This window comes from Symphalangus syndactylus, chromosome 9, assembly GCF_028878055.3.
Source record: "Symphalangus syndactylus isolate Jambi chromosome 9, NHGRI_mSymSyn1-v2.1_pri, whole genome shotgun sequence".
Taxonomy (NCBI): domain Eukaryota; kingdom Metazoa; phylum Chordata; class Mammalia; order Primates; family Hylobatidae; genus Symphalangus; species Symphalangus syndactylus.
Window position 1 is genome coordinate 56,742,760 of NC_072431.2, and position 24,049 is coordinate 56,766,808.

The 24,049-nt window shown below is 46.4% G+C and overlaps 1 protein-coding gene across 9 annotated transcripts in view; it reads right to left on the reverse strand.

The window, feature by feature from the left end:
* BAIAP2L1 (BAR/IMD domain containing adaptor protein 2 like 1) overlaps positions 1–24,049 on the reverse strand; it is a 110,303-nt gene that overhangs the window by 67,788 nt on the left and 18,466 nt on the right. For 5 of the 9 annotated variants that reach the window (XM_055292354.2, XM_055292349.2, XM_063646165.1 and 2 more), the window contains exon 2: positions 3,358–3,433. In XM_055292354.2, coding sequence (XP_055148329.1) covers positions 3,358–3,433 — 76 coding nt within the window. Of the gene's footprint in view, positions 1–3,357; positions 3,434–22,996; positions 23,200–23,282; positions 23,415–24,049 lie in introns of those variants that run through there. The other 4 variants (XM_055292351.2, XM_055292348.2, XM_055292355.2 and 1 more) reach the window with 4 other exon arrangements.

Below are 24,049 nucleotides of genomic sequence, written 5' to 3' on the forward strand. Positions count from 1 at the left end.
TAAAACTCTGCAGCTCATGCTAGAAAGAAAGAAAGAAAGAAAAAAAAAGAGGCAGCTCATGCTAGAAAGAAAATGCAGGTCACAGTGGTTTCCTTCACAAGGACATCTAAAGCAATGACTTTGTGGCCTTGTGACTAAGCAATCTTCGAGGGAGAGTCAGCAGTGCACAGCTCTGGCTCTCTGGAGGACAGGGGCACCTGCAGAAGTCACAGGGACCGCTGGAGGGCAAGGGAGTGAAATCCCAGACCTGCTGCACTTCCTGCTGCTGAAATCCCCGAAAGCACAGCAAGGCAGAAGAGAGTAAATGAGCAGTATACTTTTCCAGCGACTACACACAATGGTGCTCCTCCTCACCCAGAGTCCACAGTCTAGCCAGCTCACGCCCTTTCCTGGGGCAGGTTCATGCTGAGGGAGAGTGAGGCCACAGGTTTATTTTCAAAATATCAACAGGGAGCAACCAGTATGGCAAAAAAGATAAGAGGCTGGGTGTGGTGGCTCAAGTTTATAATCCTAGCACTTTGGGAGGCTGAGGGGGGTGGATTACCTGAGGTCAGGAGACCAGCCTGGCCAACATGGTGAAACCCTATCTCTACTAAAAATACAAAAATTAGCTGGGCATGATGGTGCACACCTATAATCCCAGCTACTTGGGAGGCTGAGGCAGAAGAATCGCTTGAGCCCAGGAGGCAGAGGTTGCAGTGAGCCAAGATTGTTCCACTGCACTCCAGCCTGGGCGACAGAGCAAGACTCTGTCTGAAAAGAAAAAAAAAAAAGAAAGAAAGAAGAGATAAGAAGAAGATGTAAAACTTGATCTGAAGCTGCCTTCAAATCTGTCAGAAACTACATTTCTACTTATGTTACTTGGTGACATAAGCAGAACCGTGGGAGAGGGTGAAACTGGGGTCTCAGTGTTTTGGGGTGATACTTGCTACATTTTGGGGAAGAACTGTCTTGACCATGTTAGAATTTGGTGATTACTAGCATTTTTAAGTTTTTAAGGTGATCACTGATGCATTTTAATCACAAAGACAGGCCAATACCAATACTCAAGTTAATTTTAAATGAAGCAGATAGCCTCCCTCCTTCCCTCCCTCTCTCTCTCTCTCTCTCTCTCTTTCTTTCTTTCTTTCCCTCTCTGGCCCAGGCTGCAATCTACTCGGCTTGCTGCTGCCCGCGCCACGGACTGCCTGGGACTGCCGGCGCCCGCCACCGCTGCCTGCCTTTTCTCCTTTGGATGCAGGCACGCGTTCGCCATCTTGGCCACGCTGGTCGCCAGCTCCTGACGCCGAGTGCTCTGCCCGCCTCAGCCTCCCGAGGTACTGGGACTACAGATGGAGTCTCGCTCACCCAGTGCTCGGTGTTGCCCGGGCTGGAGTGCGGTGGCGTGGTCTGGCCTCGCGACAGCCTCTACCCCCCGGCGCCTGCCTTGGCCTGCCAGGGTGCTGGGATTGCAGCCCCTGCCCGGCCGCCGCCCCATCTGGAAGGTGGGGAGCGCCTCTGCCCGGCCGCCCCGTCTGGGAGGTGAGGAGCGCCTCTGCCCGGCCGCCCCGTCTGGGAAGTGAGGAGCGCCTCTGCCCGGCCGCCCCGTCTGGGAAGTGAGGAGCGCCTCTGCCCGGCCACCCATCGTCTGGGAAGTAAGGAGCGCCTCTGCCCGGCCTCCCATCGCCTGGGAGGTGAGGAGCGCCTCTGCCCGGCCGCCCCGTCCGGGAGGAAGTGAGGAGCGCCTCTGCCCGGCCGCCCCGTCCGGGAAGAAGTGAGGAGCGCCTCTGCCCGGCCGCCCCGTCCGGGAAGAAGTGAGGAGCGCCTCTGCCCGGCCGCCCCGTCCGGGAGGAAGTGAGGAGCGCCTCTGCCCGGCCACCCATCATCTGGGAGGTGAGGAGCGCCTCTGCCCGGCCACCCATCATCTGGGAGGTGAGGAGCGCCTCTGCCCGGCCGCCCATCGTCTGGGAAGTGAGGTGCGCCTCTGCCCGGCCACCCATCGTCTGGGAAGTGGGGAGCGCCTCTGCCCGACCACCCATCGTCTGGGAAGTGAGGAGCGCCTCTGCCCGGCCACCTATCGTCTGGGAAGAAGTGAGGAGCGTCTCTGCCTGGCCGCTCCGTCTGGGAAGTGAGGAGCCCCTCTGCCCGGCCGCCCCGTGTCTGGGTAGAAGTGAGGAGCTCCTCTGCCTGGCCGCTCCGTCTGGGAGGTCTACCACGGAGGCCAGAAGCAATGTGGGGGCTGGACGTGGTGGCTCACGCCTGTGGTCCCGGCACTCTGGGGGGCGAGGCGGGTTGATCACTTCGGGCTAGGAGTTCGAGACCAGTCTGGCCAACTTGGCGAAACATGAAGAATACAACAGACAAACCAACCAACCAACTCAATGACAACAAAACAGGTCTACCCTGGAGTCATACTCTAATTTTTTCTATTTTCCTCCCTTTCTGATCCTTTATCCCACTTTCTTTTTCTTCCTCTTCCTTCTCCCTCTTCTTTGTCAAATAGAGGATTGAGTTATTATCACTGATCCATATAAAGTCCCTCTCTCATTTATTTTAACTCCCACCCCCATTTCTATTCCCCGACTTCCCATGTGCAACCTTCCTAATATGTTTGATACGCATCTTTTTGTTTGTATGTATTTTTAGAAAATGTTTATTGTTTTTGTATGCAAAAAATTAATTAAATGAAGCATATATTTTGAAATGAGAACCTAAGTCCAACTGTTTAATTTAGTTATTTCTCCATTCAGGCTAAAAAAAATTTCTATTTTTCTTTTTTGAGACAGGCCCTTACTCTGTTGCTCAGGCTGGGGTGCAGTGGCATGATCACAGCTCACTGTAGCCTCAACCTCCCAGGCTCAAGCGATCATCCCGCCACACACTCCTGAGTAGCTGGGACTACAGGCGCACACCACCACGTTCAGCTAATTTCATTCAAGTTAAAAATACTGTTTCTCATGTAACTATCAAAAGTGACACATCGGGAAAAAAAAGATGAAAAAAGTGATACATCTAAAGACAAGAAATTCTTTTATATACATAAAAGGAGAATAATTTCTGTGCCGTAGGACCCTAACTTATAAATGTCTTATGTACATGTTTTATATTTGTTAGTTTACCAAGAATTTGGTTTTAAAAGTAGAAAGCACGGTTTTATAGTTAAAAGGCATCACTTAGAGTAGCCTCGCTTTCATTCTATTGACTTGTTTCAAATACACTAATATCATTGTGTACTCTCATTGCAAAGTTCTGTAGATTAAACTGTGAACAATTTTTAACCACTTAAAGGCATTTAAAAATTCAATACTAAGCATTTAAAAATAATTAAATATTTACTGAGTGGCTTTATATATAATCAATTCAGAAAAACAGACTTACCATTTACAGCTTTCTCATAATTTTTCCCCAGGTTTATTAAATTTCGCAGCCCAGGATTGAACTGTTCCATAACATTCTGCCAAACAAACAAAACACACAAATTAATAAAATAAACAATAAACCGAGTCATCTTCAGATTTTGTCACTGTGTGGCCCAGGATAGCTATGGACGCCTAACAGCACAGTCTACAAAGCAATGAATGCTGATGTAAAAATAATGAAGCACACCTATTCCCTTACCTGATGGAACAGGGCTCACAGGTGGCAAGATGCCCATAACCCTGGTAGTTCTCAGTTGCCCAAGAGGCTGCCTGGAATCTGCTATAAGCAGAACAGACAGCAGGCATTCATGTCTCTACCATACCCTGCAGGGACTGTGGGCCTGGCATCCTCTTGGGTTTGAGTGGATTGCTAATGGTTCTCATTCTAGTGTTAAGGAATGCCTGTGCAGGATCAGCTACCTGTACTTAATTACAAAGGCAATGTTTTGAATAGATTTCAACGAATTTCTATCCACCAAATAGAAATTTCTGGGATATTTTGTTTTTACTCTGCCTAATTATAGGGGTGTGGGCGGGGAGGGACATGGAAGGGGGCGTTGGTGGCATGTTGCTGATGGCCCCAGGACACAGGCTTGCCTGGAAACTTCTTTCTGGGTGTCCCTGGCATTTTTCTTTTTTTTTTTTTTTTGAGACAGAGTCTCACTCTGTCACCCAGGCTGGAGTACAGTGGCACGATCTCGGCTCACTGCAACCTCCGCCTCCCAGGTTCAAGCAATTCTCCTGCCCCAGCCTCCCGAGTAGCTGGGATTACAGGAGCCCACCACCCAGCTAATTTTTATATTTTTAGTAGTGGCAGGGGTTTCACCATGTTGGCCAGGCTGGTCTCGAACTCCTGACCTCAGGTTATCTGCGTACCTTGGCCTCCCAAAATGCTGGGATTACAGGCATGATCCACTGTGCCCGGCCTCCCTGGCATTTTCCCACTAATTGGTTTATTCACTAAAGGTGTGTGGAGTAACTACCGTGGGCCAGACCCTGTGCACACAGCTAAGGATGAGAAGCCACAGTTTCCCTCTCATGGATTTCATGGTGCAGCCAGTGTCCAAGTTTCATTTTAACACATGTTATTCCTGTATCAGTAGAAAGTCATAAAGACAAATGCTAGGACAAGTATAAGACAAACAACTATGACATGGGTCTAAATTTTAAAATACCGTAACTTTGAAGTACAGACAATAAGTCATTCCTACGATACTCAGACTTCACGACTCACAACACATGGCAATTGTGTTTGTTCCGTCTAGGAACAATAAGCTTCACAATATTAATCACCCCAAAGAGACCATTCAAGTCTCATCAACCCCTTCCCCAAATGCATACTCCATTTATATAGGCGACCAGATGCAAAAAAGAATGAACAACTACCCAACATTCAAAGAGGCAGGTGCTTTACACACATACCCTTCAGAATAAATGAATCAGGAGGAGAGAGAGGACTCTTGTTTTTAATCAAACAGTGATAACAATGAAAAACAACCCATGCCTTGACCTTTCCATAGCCCTGGTCTTATGCCCGAGAGCACTTTCAACTACACTCTTGTATTTATTGCTACAGTTTTGAATATTCTTTTTTTTCCGCCCGATGATTGTCCCCCACCCAATGACAGGAAATTAGAAACTTCTTAGTTTTCTGTTTATCTACCTTAAACTTGTCCCCATGCTGTATTAGACTTGGCTGAGGCCTATCAGTGTTAGTTTTCAAATGTACAAAACTCTCAGCTAATCTCCTGTTCTGTTTTTCCCTTGACTTCCTCTAAGGACTCTCCACCATCTTGCTCAGTGTGGCTTGACTGTCACGGTTGCCCTAGCATGGCCCTCCTGGTGGCCTGTGGCAGAGCTCGTCAGCCAGGTAGGTCCACGTCTTCCTCTTTCTCCAAAATGGAGATCACACTCCAAAAATGATCTAAGAACTAATGCGTGAGAGGTAAATCTGAGTCCCCAGGTGTCCGAAATTATCTTTACCTTGAAGTTTGTTTGCTATTTTGCTGAGTAGAGCAGAGTAGATTGAAACTATTTTCTCTAGAATTTTTAAGACATCAGTTGGTCAGGCGTGATGGCTCATGCTTGTGATCCCAGAACTTTGGAAGGCTGAAGTGGGAGGATCACCGCTTGAGCCCAGGAGTTCGAGACCAACCTGGACAACATATCGAGACTCCCATCACTACAATAAATAAAAACAACAGGGATGGTGGCTTGTGCCTGTGGTCCCAGCTACTTGGGAAGCTGAGGTGGGAGGATCACTTGAGCCCAGGAGTTTGAGGCTGCAGTTAGTTGTGATTGCACCACTTCACTCCAATTTGGGTGACAGAGTGAGGATATGTCTCAAAAAAAAAAAAAAAAAAAAAAAAAAAAGAGAGAGATATTACTGCACTGTCTTTAGCATCTGGGTCTGCTGAAGTCAGCTGCCATTTCTTCCTATGTGACTTTTTTTTAAAGCTTATTTCTGGAAGCCTTCTCTTTATTCCTGTGTTCTGAAATTGCACCATGCTCTGTCCCAGCGTTTGTTTTTTCATTTATTTTACTAGACACTCAGTGGGACCCCTAGCCATGTGAAAAATTATGTCCTTCAGGTCCAAATATCATTCCCGTTTTATTTCTTGTCTCTTCATTCTTTCTGGAACTCTGATGAAGATTTTATATATCCTGGATTTATCCTCTAATCTTTTTTGATTTTCCACTTTTGGTAGTTTTATTCTATACCTCTAACAGATATCCTCAACTTTATGTTCCAATTCTATTTTTTTAATGTGATATATCTTAATTTCTAAGAGCATGTTCATGTTTCTTGATTGCTCTTTTTGTTTTGGTTTGGTTTTTGAGATGGAGTTTCACTCCGTTGCCCAGGCTGGAGTGCAGTGGTGTGATCCTGGCTCACTACAACCTTGGCCTCCCAGGCTCAAGTGATCCTCCTGCCCCAACCTCCCAAGTAGCTGGGATCACAGGCATGCGCCACCATGCCTGGCTAATTTTTTGTATTTTTGGTAGAGATGGGGTTTTGTCATGTTGCCCAGGCTGGTCTAGAACTCCTGAGCTCAAGCAATCCACCCGCCCTGGCCTCCTAAAGTGCTGGGATTACAGGTGTGAGCCACTGCGCCCAGCCTTTTGATTGCTTCTTTTTAAAAGTACTCTCCTGTTCTTGTTTTTATAGATGCAGTATCTTCTCCTGTCTGAATTATAATTTTTTGGTGTGTTTTATTCCAGTTCCCATATGATCTCCTGATTACCTTTCACTGTTTGATATCCCTGTCTTTCATGTTAGAGACTCTCCTCAAACGTGTGGTGATCCCTGACGGTCAGTTTGTATTTAGGCGTGTAGCCCACTACTGCCGGCTGGAAGCTGTGGGTGTGTGCACAGGGTAGTGGCTGACTTGCTGGCTTCATTCCAAGTGAATGGCCACTCTACAGTCATCAGGGGCCACTGGGCTTCTGCTGAGAAGTTTCTAATTTCCTGTCACTGGGTGGGGGACAATCATCGGATGGTCAGCTTTCGCAGTCAGGAAGGGGGCCGGGACTGGACAGTTCGGAGCTGATTTTCAGGGAATTCCTCTGTTTTCAGCTCAGAGTTCTGCCTCCTCTACCCTTAGCTGCTGTTTCCAAGTCTGGAGCACCTCAGATTATCCTGAGGTTAAATCTCTGCTCTGCCAGAGGGAGCGGCTGGTGGTGGTGGCTGGGGTAGGGAAGGGAAGCCAGGAGCTCCGCCACCCTGTGCACCAGACTCCGATTCCCGCCCCCACCTTCTGCGGCCCGGTCCTCAGCCTCTGGGGCCCCCAGGGTGAATGGCTCAGTTTCCAGACTCCTTTCCCCAGGTTCTTCAGGCTCTCTGAGGTCACTGAGCACTCTCTGTCCATTTTCTATCACCCCAGATTTCTTTAGGTCTCTTGTCAAGGGATGTTTTCCAGGTCTTTTTGCACTATGGATTTATTGGGTATTGTTTTTCATTCCTTTGCCATCATTTTAATGGGTTCTCAAGCGGAAGAAAATAAAATACACAAGGTGCCTCTCCCATGCCTGCCTGGAAGCCCGCTCACCTGGTATCACTAGACGCAGTCAGGTGCTTGGCACCTATGCGCAACCAGTGGCCAGGAAGCCCCAGAGCCAGCCAACTCCCCCACGATCCTCTCTACAAGATGGCAAAGCCTCAGTACGTAGCCACAGCTGCTCTTTTTCTTTTCTTTGCTTTTTTTTTTCTTTTCTTCCCTCCCTCCCTTCTTCCCTCCTTTCTTCCTCCTTCTCTGAGACAGGGTTTTGATCTGTCGTGCAGGCTGGAGTGCAGTGGCATGATCACCACACACTGTAGCCTCAAACTCTTGTGCTCAAGTGATCCTCCTGTCTCAGCTTCCCGAGTAGCTGGGAGGTGTGTGCCACCATGCCCAGGTAATTAATTTTTTTTTTTTTTTTAGAGACAGGGTCTTGCTATGTTGTCCAGGCTGGTCTGTACACAGCTGTTATTTCTGTCATCTCTTCTCAATTCTTTTGTTTTGGGCTTTTTTGAAATAGTTTAAGACTCATAAGAGTTGTAAAAATAATACACAGAGTTCCCAGGTATGCTTCCTGCAATTGTATCTCCTATAACCATAGTATATTATCAAACCCAGGAAACTGTCACTGCTACAGTTCTATTAACTCAACTACAGACCTTATTTGGATTTTCCCATTTTTTTATCACTCATTTTTGGGGGAGGGTTTCATCATTTCTTTTTTCGAGACAGAGTCTTGCTCTGTTGCCCAGGTTGGAGTGCAGTGGTACGATCTCAGCTCACTGCAACCTCTGCCTCCCGGGTTCAAGCAATTCTCCTGCCTCAGCCTCCTGAGTAGCTGGGATTATAGGTGCGCACCACCATACCTGGCTTTTTTTTTTTTTTTTTTTTTTTTGAGATGGAGTCTCGCTCTGTCACCCAGGCTGGAGTGCAGTGACACAATCTCGGCTCACTGCAAGCTCCGCCTCTGGGGTTCACGCCATTCTCCTGCCTCAGCCTCCCGAGTAGCAGGGACTACAGGCACCCACCACCACGCCTGGCTAATTTTTTGTATTTTTAGTAGAGACGGGGTTTCACTGTTAGCCGGGATGGTCTCGATTTCCTGACCTTGTGATCCGCCTGCCTCGGCCTCCCAAAGTGCTGGGGATTACAGGTGTGAGCCACCGCGGCCAGCCTAATTTTTGCATTTTTAATAGAGATGGAGTTTTGCCATGTTGGTCAGGCTGGTCTTGAACCCCTGACCTCAGATGATCCACCTGCCTCGGCCTCTCAAAGTGCTGGGATTACAGGCGTGAGCCACTGCGCCTGGCCAGGTTTCATCATTTCTATGAATTTTATCATACACGTAGGTTGCTACGACCATCACCGCAAGCAAAATATGGAACCGTTCCACTAACACACACACACCTCTTTTGTGCCACCACTTAATAATCACACCCTCCTCACCAATCCTCACCTCTGGCAATTCCTGAGCTCAGTCTATGATTCTGTCATTGTGAGAATGCTATATAAAAGGAATCATGGCCAGGCGTGGTGGCTCACGCCTGTAATCCCAGCACTTTGGGAGGCCAAGTTGGGCAGATCACCTGAGGTCAGGAGTTCAAGACCAGTCTGGCCAACAAGGTGAAACCCCGTCTCTACTAAAAAATACAAAAATTAGCGGGCTGGTGGTGTGTGCCTGTAATCCCAGCTGCTCAGGAGGCTGAGGCCGGAGAATTGCTTGAATCTGGGAGGCAGAGGTTGCAGTGAGCTGAGACTGTGCCATTGCACTCCGGCCTGGGTGACAGAGTGAGACTCCATCTCAGAAACAAACCAAAACAAAAAAAGGAATCATGGGAGGCCGAGGCGGGTGGATCACAAGGTCAGAAGATCGACACCATTCTGGCCAACATGGTGAAACCCCGCCTCTGCTAAAAATACATGAATTAGCTGGGTGTGGTGACATGTGCTTGTAATTCCAGCTACTTGGGAGGCTGAGGCAGGAGAATCCTTTGAACCTAGGAGACGGAGGTTGCATTGAGTTGAGATCGCACCACTGCACTCTAGCCTGGTGACAGAGCGAGACTCTGTCTCAAAAAAATAACAAAAAAGGAATCGCATCGTATGTGGCATTTTAAGATTTGCCCTTTTCACCCAGCACAATGCCTTAAGATGTTTCCAAGTTGTTGGATGTAGTTTATCACTTTTTTTTTTCTTTTGGCTAGTAGCATTCCATGGTATGGATATATTGCAGTTTGTTTATCCACATACTTGTTGAAGACCTGGCTTGTTTCCAGGTTTTGACAATTCCAAGCAAAGCTGCTATGAGCGATCACATACAGGTTTTTATGTGAGCTTACGTTTTCGTATCTCTAGGATAACCTAGAGAAGCCATTGAACCTGGGGGTTCAATGGCTGCATCATATGGTAGGCACGTGTTTAACTTTTTAAGAAACTGTCAAACTTTTTTTTTTCAGAACAGCTGCACCATTTTACTTCCCAATTAGCACTCTGAGATTTCACTCATTTTCAAAATCTGATAATTTCATTAGCACATGGCTACTTTCTAATTAAAAGATAAAACTATTTTAAAGTTACTGAAAATTCTTACAGGCCATGCGTGGTGACTCATGCCTGTAATCCCAAGCACTCTGGGAGGCCGAGGGAGGTGGGTTGTTTGAGCTCAGGAGTTCGGGACCAGCCTGGGCAATATGGTGAAACCCCATCTCTACCAAAAATACAAAAATTTGCTGGGTGCGGTGGTGGGTGCCTGTATTCTCAGCTACTCGGGAGGCTGAGGTAGGAGAACTGCTTGAACCCAAGAGACGGAGGTAGCAGTGAGATCGTGACACTGCACTCTAGCCTGGGCGATAAAGCGAGACCCTGTCTCGAAAAATAAAATAAAATTCGTATGATATTCTTATGAGGCTGGGTGTAGGTAAAAATATAAGAAAACTGACAGAGAGCTAACCCTGCTCAATAATGTATGAGCACCACAGAAAGAAGCCCAGATCTGTTCTTTCCTGCGGATATTCCTTCTCCAAATACAATAGGAGGAAGGTCTCATTTGATTTCCTGATATAATTCTTTTTTTTTTTTTTTTGAGACAGAGTTTTGCTCTGTCGCCCAGGCTGGAGTGCAATGGTGCCATCTCGGCTCACTACAACCTCCACCTCCCGGGTTCACGCAACTCTTGTGCCTCGGCCTCCCAAGTAACTGGGATTTACAGGCGCCTGTTACCACACCCAGCTAATTTTTGTTTTTTTAGTAGAGATGGTGTTTCACCGTGTTGCCCAGGCTGGTTTTGAACTCCTGACTGCAGGTGATTCACCTGCCTCGGCCTCCCAAAGTGCTGGGATTACAGGCATGAGCCATCACACCCAGCCAATTTCCTGATATAATTCTTAAAATGTTCACATATAACCCTAACATCTTAAAATACCAAGAACAACAAATTAATGAGAACTTCCACAGTTAACACCATACACAAATCCCTATCCAAATGATTCTACCAGAGGGGGAAAAAAAAAGTTCAACTAAGACTTGAGACTAGGCTGGGCGCAGTGGCTCACGCCTGTAATCCCAGCACTTTGGGAGGCCGAGGCGGGTGGATCACGAGGTCAAGAGATCGAGACCATCCTGGCCAACATGGCGAAACCCCACCTCTACTAAAAACACAAAAATTAGCCAGGCATGGTGGCGGGCGCTTGTAGTCCCAGCTATTCAGGAGGCTGAGACAAGAGAATCCCTTGAACCCAGGAGGCGGAGGTTGCAGTGAGCTGAGATTGCGCCACTGCACTCCAGCCTGGCAACAGAATAAGGCTCCATCTCAAAAAAAAAAAAAAAAAAAAAAAAAGATTTGAGACTACAGTTTGTAGTCAAGACTGAGTTTTTAAGCTTGAAAAGTTCAACATATATACTTCTTTATTACTGTACTTAGGTTCAGCTACAGAAATGTTTCCTCCCAGAAATTTTGGCTTTTTTTTTTTTTTTTTTTTGAGACAGAGTCTCGCAACTGTCGCCCAGGGAGTGCAGTGGCGCGATCTCAGCTCACTGCAAGCTCCGCCTCCTGGGTTCACGCCATTCTCCTGCCTCAGCCTCCTGAGTAGCTGAGACTACAGATGCCCACCACCATGCCCAGCTAATTTTTTGTATTCTTAGTAGAGAGGGGGTTTCACCACGTTAGCCAGGATGGTCTCAATCTCCTGACCTCGTGATCCGCCCGCCTCGGCCTCCCAAAGTGCTGGGATTACAGGCGTGAGCCAGCGCGCCTGGCCAATTTTGATCTTTTTAACAGTGGAAAATCCATTCCTATATTGGCTCTTGGCCATTCACCTAGTTATTTTAGCTGAAGTACATGTTATTTTTAAACCCAGGGACAAAAAAGCAATGCTGCCTTTGTATTCCAAAATCTGTAAAGTTGGCCGGGCGCGGTGGCTCACGCTTGTAATCCCAGCACTTTGGGAGGCCGAGGCGGGTGGATCCCGAGGTCAGGAGATCGAGACCACGGTGAAACCCCGTCTCTACTAAAAATACAAAAAATTAGCCAGGCATGGTGGCGGGCGCCTGTAGTCCCAGCTACTCGGAGAGGCTGAGGCAGGAGAATGGCGTGAACCCGGGAAGCGGAGCTTGCAGTGAGCCGAGATTGTGCCACTGCACTCCAGCCTGGGCGACAGAGCGAGACTCCGTCTCAAAAAAAAAAAAACAAAATCTGTAAAGTTTTATAGTAGTTGTGGGTGCACTTGTGAATAGAAAGGGTCCCACATTTTGGGGAAGAGCTGTAGTTGAGGCAAAGGTCAGTGCTACTGCAAGGCTTGTGAAGACCTGAATTGTTAAACAGCCTACAATGTTAAGAGTCATCAGGAGTAACGAACAAATCCATTTTAAGTTTGGCACTAAGAATTAAAGGGCTTAGGATACCAAGTGAATCTTAACAAAGTGAACAGAAAAAGCATAAATGGGCCAAGCAGCACTGTCACTAAGAAAAAAAAATAGCAATAGCTTAGTCTATATCTCTATCAATTACTGCCTGGCAAGGAGGATGCTCTGCCAAACTGGTTTTAACCAGAATGAGTTTCATTTCCATCCAGGGAAGGGCATGCATAGTTATGGTTGCACAATACATTCTAGACTAATAGTAATATCACTCTTCTACTTGTGCTGAGTCGCATAAAAAGAAGCTTGGTTCTACCGCAAAACCTTAGCGGTATTGGAAAATCAGTGATTAGCTATTCTAAATAAAATGTTGGAGAACAGTTCCGCTGGAACCAGCACACACTATCCACCAGATTTCTAGCTGCCCTGTTTACCTCGGCATTTCTACTGCCTCTGTAGAGTTACAGATCATAATTATGAATTATGAATAATTATGAGAAATGAATGATGCAATCTTATGATGGTTTTAACTTCCTTAGCATTTGGGCTTTTTATAACTCATTTTCAAAGAACGACCAATATGGAACTATACATAAATTAACTGTGTACATTTATAATAAAGTATACATTAATTCAATTATGACTAGCCAGATAAGCTGAGCAGACTTTAAACTTCTAAAAATTAGTTTCTCTTTTAGTTTCTTTTTTTCTTTTTGAGACGCAGTCCCGCTCTGTCTCTCAGGCTGGAGTGCAGTGGCACTATCTCGGCTCACTGCAAGCTCTGCCTCCCGGGTTCACGCCATTCTCCTGCCTCAGCCTCCCAAGTAGCTGGGACTACAGGTGCCCACCACTGCACCTGGCTAGTTTTTTGTATTTTTAGAGAGATAGGGTTTCACCATGTTAGCCAGGATGGTCTCGATCTCCTGACCTCCTGATCCACCTGCCTCGGCCTCCCAAAGTGCTGGGATTAAAGGCGTGAGCCATCGCGCCCGGCCCTCTTTTAGTTTCTTTTAGTAGTTCTGTAGAAGCTGGGTGTGGTGGCTCACGTCTGTAAGCCCAGCACTTTGGGAGGCGAGGCGGCCGGATCACCTGAGGTCAGGAGTTTGAGACCAACCTGGGCAACGTGGTGAAACCCCCTCTCTACTAAAAATACAAAAATTAGCTGGGCGTGGGGGCGGGCGCCTGTAGTCCCAGCTACTCAGCAGGCTGAGGCAGGAGAATTACTGGAATCCAGGAGGTGGAGGTTGCAGTGAGCTGAGATGGCGCCACTGCTCTGCAGCCTGGGTGACAGAACGAAACTCAGTCTCAAAAAAAAAAAAAAAAAAAAAAAAGTTCTCTATATGAACAAGGACAAATTATTTGATATTTCAGTGCTTTGTTTTTCTCAGCTAAAAGTGTAACATTTATGATAAATAAGCATTAAAAGTGATTTAAGAATCTCTAAGTAAATATGCAGTTCTGTGGCTTGTAATGTATGTATCCTTGAAATTTCATATATTATTTTATTCTATACGATCTCATACAAATTAACCGAGTGATATCACAAATCTTCAAACCAATAAGGTACATTCTAGTGTCATGTAGCAAAAATAGCTGTAACAAGGGTTAACTGAGGATATGTTAAGATTGATTTTGGGTTTTTTGTTTTTTTTTTTTGAGACACAGTGTCGCTGTGTCTCCCAGGCTGGAATGTAGTGGCCAGTGGCCTGATCTCGGCTAACTGCAACCTCTGCCTCCTGAGTTCAAGCAATTTTTGTGCCTAAGGAGTAGTTGGGATTACAGGCACCCACCACCATGCCCAGCTAATTTTTGTATTCTTAGTAGAGATGGGGTTTTGCCATATTGGCCAGGCTGGTCTCGAGCTCCTGACCTCAGGTGATCTGGCCGCCTTGGCCTCCCAAAGTGCTGGGACTACAGGCATGAGCCACCACACCCAGTCAAGATCAATTTTATTTGTAGGAAATCTTGCTTCCTTCTTCCTTGAGTGTTGCTGGACGCTGCTGTTCCTGGACTAACATCACCAATACTCGATCACCTGCTCTTCCTTTAGGGACAGTATTAGTAAGCAAATCTGGCAAGGAGACAGCTGCCTGTGGGCTAACAGATGGTCACAAGAGTCATGCTGCTCATACTCATCATGAATTTGGAGCACAAGCCAAGTACAGAAACATTAGACAACTGAGATGTTTCTCTTTGAGGTATTGAGTTAGATCAGAAATACTCATTGAAATATATAAACCCACAAAAATGCTTTTTGTTGGTCAAATATGAGTAATGCTTTGGCTACCTATTGGTCTATATTAGCTATTAGCTATCTTTCATTATGTATTAGTTTGCATTATCTATAACTTATAAGATGCCATCTCAATAGCAATGGGCCTGGAAGGTGTGGGGAACTTGGCGGAAAGAAAATTTGGCCTTGAATTCTTGGGCAAATCACATCATCATCTCTGCGAGCCTCTGGAAAGCCTGAGTCTCTTCCTGTCTACAATAGGAATCATGATACTTTCTAGCTCATGAGAGGCATGAGGATTCAGTGAGGTAGCTTAACATTACGGAGTGCTTATCATGTACTCTGCAAGCACTTGATAGCACTTGATACTCAGTACACACTGAACCAACTGTAGTAATTAATATTCTAAGAGAAAAGCTCTAAAATATGAGTCAAGTCTCCAAACAGAGGAACACTCCTATTTACACAGGTATCTCCAAGAACCTCCACTTCCTGTTAAATGGCATCAGCTCTTCCACCCTGGTGTCATCGTCAGGACAAGGGAGATCATGAACACAGCACCTCTAGAGAAGTGTACGGGACAAAGGACATTGAAGGTGTTATGATCTTCTGCTTTGTTCAGTTGAGAACATTTTATTTATTCTGAGATAGGGTCTTGCTCTGTTGCCCAGGCTGGAGTATAGAGGCAAGAACATGGTTTACTGCAGCCTTGACCTCCTGAGATCAAGCACTCCTCCCACCTCAGCCTCCTGAGTAGGTGGGACTACAGACGCATACCACCATATCCGGCTAATTTTTGTAGAGATGGGGTCTTGCTATGTTGCCCAGGCTGGTCTTGAACTCCTGGACTCAAGCAATCCTCCTACCTCAGCCTTCCAAAGTGCTGGGATTACAGGTGTGAGCCACCATATCTGGCCTTAGAAATTTGTGTCATTACTTTTTTCCATTTGAGGCACATTTTAACATTTACAGAGGGCTACTATGAATCCGGCTCTATATCTAACATTTTACATGGATTGTCTCAACTGATCCTAACATTGTGGCTGTTATTAACCCCACTTTATAGACAAGATACCAAAGCTTTGAAATGTGAATTTTAAAACCCTGCTGAAGGTCCTACCAGCAGCAAGAGGTGAGGTGGAGTCAACTCCAGGCAGTTTACCTACTGGCCTTTGCCTTTGCGTGAGGCCTCAATAGTTCCTTCAAATGAATGGTGAAAAAAAGTGAGATGAAAATGCATTTTATGAGGTCAGAGCACAGACATATTTTGGTATGAGAGATTGTAGGTGTCTCTACAGTACTTTTTTTTTTTCTTTTTAGACGCTTTCTTGTAATCTTACTCCTGATTTTTGGTGAATATAATTAATCTAACAGCATAATGTGGAGCAATTCTGCCTGGGCAAACAAATATGTCTGACCCTCCCTCTCCGTTTCTTTCCCATAAAAAAAAAAAGATAAATAAAATGGAAGAAAGAAAAAGGGGAATCTGGCCAGGCATGGTGGCTAATGCCTATAATCCTAGCACTTTGGGAGGCCAAGGTGGGAGGATCGCTTGAGGTCAGAGGTTCAAGACCAGCCTGAGCAACATAGCAAAACCCTCTACCAAAAATTCAAAAAATTAGCTGCGTGTAGCAGTCTGTACCTGTGGTCCTAGCTACTTGGGAGGCTGAGGCAGAAGAAGTACTTGACCCCAGGATGCGGAGGTTGCAATGAGCCGAGACTGCGCCATTGCACTCCAGCTTGGGTGACACAGTGAGACCTTGTCTCAAAAAAAAAAAAAAAAAAGAAAAAAAAAATGGCTGGGTGTGGTGGCTCATGCTTGTAATCCCAGTACTTTGGGAGGGTGAGGCGGGTGGATCATGAGGTCGGGAGTCCGAGACCAGCCTGGCCAACATAGTGAAACCCCATCTCTACTAAAAATACAAAACTTAGCCGGGTGTGGTGGTGAGAGCCTGTAATCCCAGCTACTTGGGAGGCTGAGGCAGGAAAATCACTTTAACCTGGGAGGCGGAGGTTGCAGTGAGTCGACATCCGCCCACTGCACTCTAGCCCAGGCAACAGTGCAAGACTCCGTCTAAAAAAAAAAAAAAAAAAAAAAATTTGTGAGAGTGTGTAGAATCCACAACCACCTGTAGTCCCCACAAGAATTACTAACAGTTGGCTAGGCACGGTGGCTCACACCTATAATCCCAGCACTTTGGGAGGCCGAAGCTGGCAGATCACCTGAGGTAAGGAGTTCGAGACCAGCCTGACCAATATGAAGAAACCCTGTCTCTACTAAAAATACAAAATTAGCCGGGCATGGTGGCGGGCACCTGTAATCCCAGCTACTCAGGAGGCTGAGGCAGCAGAATCGCTTGAATGTGGAAGGTGGAGTTTGTGGTGATTGCGCCTCTGCACTCCAGCCTGGGCGACAAAAGTGAAACTCCATCTCAAAAGAAAAAAAAAGAAAAAAGAAAAAAAAATTACTAACAGTTAACAGTCACACTGGTTCCCTTTGCTGAAAAAGCACTAAAGGACTAGAGATAAAAGGACAGGATGCCTTAGTCACCCCATCCCAAGTCTCATACCCTTTCTTTTCTCCCCTGGGGGAGCCACTAATTTGGACTGCTGTTAAATATCTAGCCGATATTTTATATTTTCACACACACGCACATATTTAGTCAAGATAAAATTTTGCTTTGTGTGTTAAAAAATACTTACACAAATCCTTAAACGGTATCACATAATACATTTCACGCTTACATCTTACTTCTTTATTCAGTGATATACTTCTGAGATCTGCTCACCTTGGTCTGTACTGACCAAGGTTCTTCCTATTTAACTTCTACACGGTATCCCTTTATGATGGTTTAAGTATCCATGTAGCAAAGCTACAGTATTCAGTCAATTAAACACTAATCTAGGCTGGACATGGGAGATCATGCCTGTAATCCCAGCACTTTGGGAGGCTGAGGCAGGAGGACTGCTTGAGCCCAGGAGTTGAGATCAGTCTGGGCAACATAGTGAGACCCCGTCTCTACCAAAAACAACAAAAAAAATTAGCCAGGTGGGGTGGTATGGCGTGTGCTTGTGGTCCCAGCTACTTAGAGGCTGAGGTGGGAGAATTGCTTGAGCCAGAGAGGTCGAGGTTACAGCGAGAGACATCGCACAACCGTACTCCAACCTGAGCAACAGAGGGAGACCTTGTCTCAAAAAACAAAATAAAACCAACCCACTGGCTGGGACCGGTGGCTCATGCCTGTAATCCCAGCACTTTGGGAGGCCGAGGCGGGCAGAACACCTGAGGTCAGGAGTTCGAGACCAGCCTGACCAACATGGAGAAACCCCATCTTTACAAAAAAAAAAAAAAAAAAAAGCTGGGTGTGGTGGCACATGCCTGTAATCTCAGCTACTCGGGGGGCTGAGGCAGGAAAATCACTTGAACCCGGGAGGCGGAGGTTGTGGTAAGCTGAGATTATGCCATTGCACTCCAGTCTAGGCAACAAGAACAAAACTCCATCTCAAACAACAAATCAACCCACTAATCTAACACAGTGTTGTCTAAACACAGTGTTGCTATGAAGGTATTTTGTAGATATGGTCAACATCTACACTACAACTTTTTTTTTTTTTTTTTTTTTTTTTTTTTTTTTTTTTGAGACGGAGTCTCGCTCTGTCACCCAGGCTGGAGAGCAGTGGCGCGATCTCGGCTCACTGCAACCTCCGCCTCCCGGGTTCACGCCATTCTCCTGCCTCAGCCTCTCCGAGTAGCTGGGACTACAGGCGCCCGCCACCACGCCCGGCTAATTTTTTGTATTTTTAGTAGAGACGGGGTTTCACCGTGGTCTCGATCTCCTGACCTCGTGATCCGCCCGCCTTGGCCTCCCAAAGTGCTGGGATTACAAGCGTGAGCCACCGCGCCCGGCTACACTACAACTTTTATTTAAAGTTGACTTTAAATAAAAGAGATTATCTTCAATAATCAGGGTGAGTGTAATCTAATCAGTCGAAAGCCTTAAGGACAAACTAAGGTTTCCCTAAGGAAGAAGATATTCTGCTTAAGGGCTATAGAGTCAGCTCCCAGGCTGCCCTACAGATCTTGGACTAGTCAGCCCCACAATCATGGAAGCCAATTTCTTGAAATAAATCTTTTCACTTATATATAGATATACATATATACATATATCCCATCATGTAAAGAGACTGCATTTTACCCATCTATTTCTTGACTGACAGGTATTTACATGGCTTAGGAGCTTCTGCTAATGACAACGACGTGGTAAGGAATGATACATGTCTCCTTGTACATACAGGTAACAATTTACCCAGAAACAGAACTGCAGAGACAGAGAGTATGTGACAGATTTCTCCATTTTGTTAGATACTCCCAAACTTGAAGACGACAACTGTAGCCATTTCCATGCCAGAAACCACTGTGTCAAAGTACCGTTTTGCCACGTTCTCCCCAACACTTGGTACTGTCATACTTTTTGCCTGTTTGATAGGCAAACAATAGTATCTTTTAAAAAGTACCATACACTAGGCCAGGCCCAGTGGCTCACGCCTGTAATCCCTGCACTTTTGGAGGCCATGGCGGGCGGATCACCAGAGGTCAGGAATTCGAGATCAGCCTGGCTAACATGGTGAAACCCCATTTCTACTAAATATACAAAATTAGCTGGGTGTGGTGGCGGGTGCCTGTAGTCCCAGCTACTCAGGAGGCTGAGGCAGGAGAATCACTTGAACCTGGGAGGCAGAGGCTGCAGTGAGCCAAGATCTCACCACTGACTCTCCAGCCTGGGCGACAGAGTGAGACTCAATCTCAAAAAAAAAAAAAAAAAAAAAAAAGGCCAGGTGGCTCACATCTGTAATCCCAGCACTTTGGGAGGCCGAGATGGGCAGATCACCTGAGGTCAGGAGTTCGAGACCAGCCTGGCCAACACATAGTGAAACCCCATCTCTACTAAAAAAATACAAAAATTAGCTGGGCGTAGTGGTGCATGCCTGTAGTTCCAGCTACTTGGGAAGCTGAGACAGGAGAATCGCTTGAACCTAGGAGGCGGAGGTTGCAGTGAGCTGGGACTGTGCCACTGCACTCCAGCCTGGGCGACAGAGTGAGACTCTGTCTCTCAAAAAAAAAAAACCCCAAAAACGAACAACAAAAAAGTACCATACACTATTTCTCATCAGCATCAAAAAATAACACATCGGCTGGGCGCGGTGGCTCAAGCCTGTAATCCCAGCACTTTGGGAGGCCGAGGCGGGCGGATCACGAGGTCAGGAGATCGAGACCATCCTGGCTAACACGGTGAAACCCCGTCTCTACTAAAAATACAAAAAATTAGCTGGGCGTGGTGGCGGGCGCCTGTAATCCCAGCTACTCAGGAGGCTGAGGCAGGAGAATGGCATGAACCCGAGAGGTGGAGCTTGCAGTGAGCCGAGATCGTGCCAGTGCACTCCAGCCTGGGGGACAGAGAAAGACTCCGTCTCAAAAAAAAAAAAAAAACACATCACTGGAAATAGCTAAGCATGGGGAAAGAAATGATGAAAGGTAGTTTCCTGGTGTGTTTTAGCCTCAGTTCTCACGTCTATCATAAGTGAATGTCATCAGTGACTTCTGTCCTTTTAACACAGGGTGGGAAGAGGCATTGAAAGCCGGGACATTCCCTGTAGCTGCATGCTTCACCTGGGTTTGGGCTGAGGCACACTGGCCTCTGGGCTGTTCTCCAAACAGGTCACATCCATTCCCACAAACTCTCAGAGACACCTTCCTTGGCCTCTTCCACAAATGGTGGCAACCCCAGCCTCTCTCTAGCTCTGTTCCTGGCTTCTCTTTCTTTAAAGTGCTTATCATACTGTATAAGATATTCCCTGTTTACTCTCTGTCTCCTTGGTAGAAACTACATGTAATCAAGGCTAGGGATCTTTTTTTTTTAGACTGAGTCTTGCTCTGTTGCGCAGGCTGGAGTACAGTGGTGTGACCTCGGCTCACTGCAACCTCTGCCTCCCAGGTTCAAGCAATTCTCGTACCTCAGCCTCTCCAGTAGCTGGGACTATAGGCACACACCACCACGTCCATGGCTCAGCACTTTGGGAGGCCAAGGCAGAAGGCTCACTCTTTTTTTTTTTTTTTTTTTGAGATGGAGTCTCGCTCTGTCGCTCAGGCTGGTGTGCAGTGGCGTGATCTCGGCTCACTGCAACCTCCGCCTCCCAGTTCAAGCAATTCTGCTGCCTCAGCTTCCCAAGTAGCTGGGACTACAGGCGTCTGTCACCACGCCTGGCTAATTTTTTGTATTTTTAGTAGAGACTGGGTTTCACCGTGTTAGCCAGGATGGTCTCAACCTCCTGACCTCGTGATCTGACCTCGTGGTTGGCCAGGCTGGTCTCGAATTCCTGACCTCAGGCGATCCGCCCACTTCGGCCTCCCAAAGTGCTGGGATTACAGGCATGAGCCACCGAGCCTGGGCAAAGCTAGGAATCTTAATGTAACCACCACCGCATTTCCAGCACCAAGAACACTGCGTGGATCATCTGATTAATGCCTCACAGTGTCCTCAGCAGGTTCTGACATCTGTATTTCATAAGAGACGGCTGCACCCATGGATGAACCAGCTGCAGGCTGTACCTTCAGCTCCACCAGCTCATCTGAACACATCACTACAGACACAAAGGCCCCGTGGGCCAATTAGCCTCAAAAATTGAGCATTAGATAATGGTGCCACTGCTTGCAACTTCCCTAGCTCAAGGCGATAACTCCAGCCAAGGTTCACAAAAGCTGCCAGGCTCAGCCTTCTACCTACTAAGTCCTAACAGGCTTACAAATCTGCAAATACAGCCGGGCGCGGTGGCTCACGCTTGTAATCCCAGCACTTTGGGAGGCCGAGGCGGGTGGATCACGAGGTCAGGAGATCGAGACCACGATGAAACCCTGTCTCTACTAAAAATACAAAAAATTAGCCAGGCGTGGTGGCGGCCGCCTGTAGTCCCAGCTACTCGGAGAGGCTGAGACAGGAGAATGGCGTGAACCCGGGAGGCGGAGCTTGCAGTGAGCCGAGATTGCGCCACTGCACTCCAGCCTGGGCGACAGAGCGAGACTCCGTCTTAAAAAAAAAAAAAAAAAAAAAAAAAAAAAACAAATCTGCAAATACCAGGGCTATCTGTGAATTTTGCTTCCCAATCTTATGTTTTTCTAAGCTGTCATTTAAATTACCTGTTAAATACAAGGCATTAATGTGGCCTCTTAAAAAAAATCTTGTTTAGAAACAACCCACATGTCCATCAACTGGTGAATGAACAAAATGTGGTATATCCATTTAATAGATTATTATTCAGCCACAAAAAGAGGAATAAAATATTAAGACACTCTACAACATGGATAAAACCATTACGCTAAGAAGCCAGTCACAAAAGACCAAATACTGTATGACTCTATTTATATAAAAAGTACAAAAAGACATCTGTAGAGACAGAAAATCTATTAGTGGTTGCCTGGGGCTGGAAGCGAGAATGAGTAATGATAGCAAATGGGGATGAAGGATCTTTGTGAGGTAACAGAAGTGTTATAAATTTAAATTGTGGTGACGGCTGCACAACTTTACAAATTTACTAAAAACCACTAAACCGTATGCTTAAAATTAGTGAATTTTATAACGTATAAATTACACCTCAAAAATGCTTTTTTTTTTTTTTTGAGATAGGGACTCTCACTCTGTCACCCAGGCTGGAGTGCAGTGGTGTGATCAGACCTCATGGTGATCTCAAACTCCCAGGCTCAAGCGATCCTTCTGCCTTAGCCTCCCATGTAGCAGGGACTTCAGGTACGCACCAACACACCCAGCTAATTTTTAAATTCTTTTCTAGAGACGGGCTCTTGCCACGTTGCCCAGTGTATCAGTCTGTTTTCATGCTGCCAATAAAGACATACCCAAGACTGGGAAGAAAAAGAGGTTTCACTGGACTTACGGTTCCACGTGGCTGGTCTCAGAATCATGGTGGGAGGCGAAAGGCACTTCTACCATGGCGGCGGCAAGAGAAAATGATTAAGAAGCAAAAGCGGAAACCCCTGATAAACCCATCAGATCTTGTGAGATCTCCTCACTACCATGAGGACAGTATGGTGGAAACTGCACCCATGACTCAAATTGTCTCCCACCAGGCTCCTCCCACAACACATGTAAATCACAGGAATACAATTCAAAATGAGATACAAAAAATGGGGGACACAGAGCCAAACCACATCACCGAGGCTGGTTTCAGACTCTTGGCCTCAAGCAATCCTCCCACTTCAGCCTCCTAAAGTGCTGGGATTACAAGCATGAGCCACCATACCCAGTCCTTTTTTTCTTTTTTTAAAAAAAAAAAAAAAAAGGTACCACCACCGCCACTGCCACTAACATCGCCACCACCCAACCCCCCCGCCCCACCCCTTCTTCCACTACAGGCTGCTAAGGTTTCAGGGATCTAAATCCCTAATGTTATGGGATGGCCAGAGATGTGTGCCTTTGCTCATTCTTTGGTGGTCTCTAACTTGCCTGCCCACAGCACAGCCCGGCATACTGAGATGCACAGGTCATCCCCCGTCCTTTGGGAACATGGGTCCCAGACAGCTGGACACACATTACTGGTCTGCAAAGCATTTATGCCTATGGAGCCGTCCACAGTCATTTCCCCTTCTAGGGTGAAAATCAATTTGACCCATTAGTAGAAAATGATAACCCAGCTATTTTGAGGCAGATCTCCGGCTGGCGTAGCGGTTGTTTTTCCAGCTATGATTGGGGAGGGAGTTTGGCAAATGTTTTTCCAGGCAAAAGTCCTTACTGTGTCCTTCTAAAAGGCGGGGTTTCCTAGGAAATCTTCAGCGCACCAAGAAAACTCTCCGTGAGAATTTCATTATGACATAATCATTGTTTTGCCTTCATTCTTCCTTTCCTATCTTCACCCACGATCTAGGTTTTGGTTTATACAGAATCATTGCTACAAAAATTGTCCTTCCGGGTGCAAAGGTCATAGCAGAAAGGAAGCCAAGAGGCATGCAAGCTTACGAGGCCCCATCCCTAGCAACATGGCCTGAGTCTCCACTGGGCATGCAGGTACAGTCTTTGGGCTTAGCCTGTCATAGAAGAATATTCTCAGAGTCCTGGGAGCACCTATGAGAGCCTGAGCTCTCTAAGGCCAACCAAGCAATCGGGACCAGTGTGATCATTGAAAGACACGCACCGCTGCCTCTTCTGATATATTACTAGACGCAATCACATTGCTGCGACCTTTCATTTCGTTGCTTAAAGAGACAGACTTCTGTGACAAACTCTTTGCTTCCTACTCCCTATCCAGGCAGCAAGAATTATTCTGCAACTAAAGCACAATTAAACCAAAAAATGGCCCCAATACACTGAGGCAAGAAAGCAGGATGTCCTACAACTGTTCACATCTTCTGGACAAAATTATCAAGCCCGTTAAGAAAAGTAAGTCCCAGAGCTACCCCTACCCACATTAGGGTAAAAATCTAAGGGTTTTTTTTTTTTTTTTTTTTTTTTTTTTTGAGATGGAGTCTCGCTCTGTCGCCCAGGTTGGAGTGCAGTAGCGAT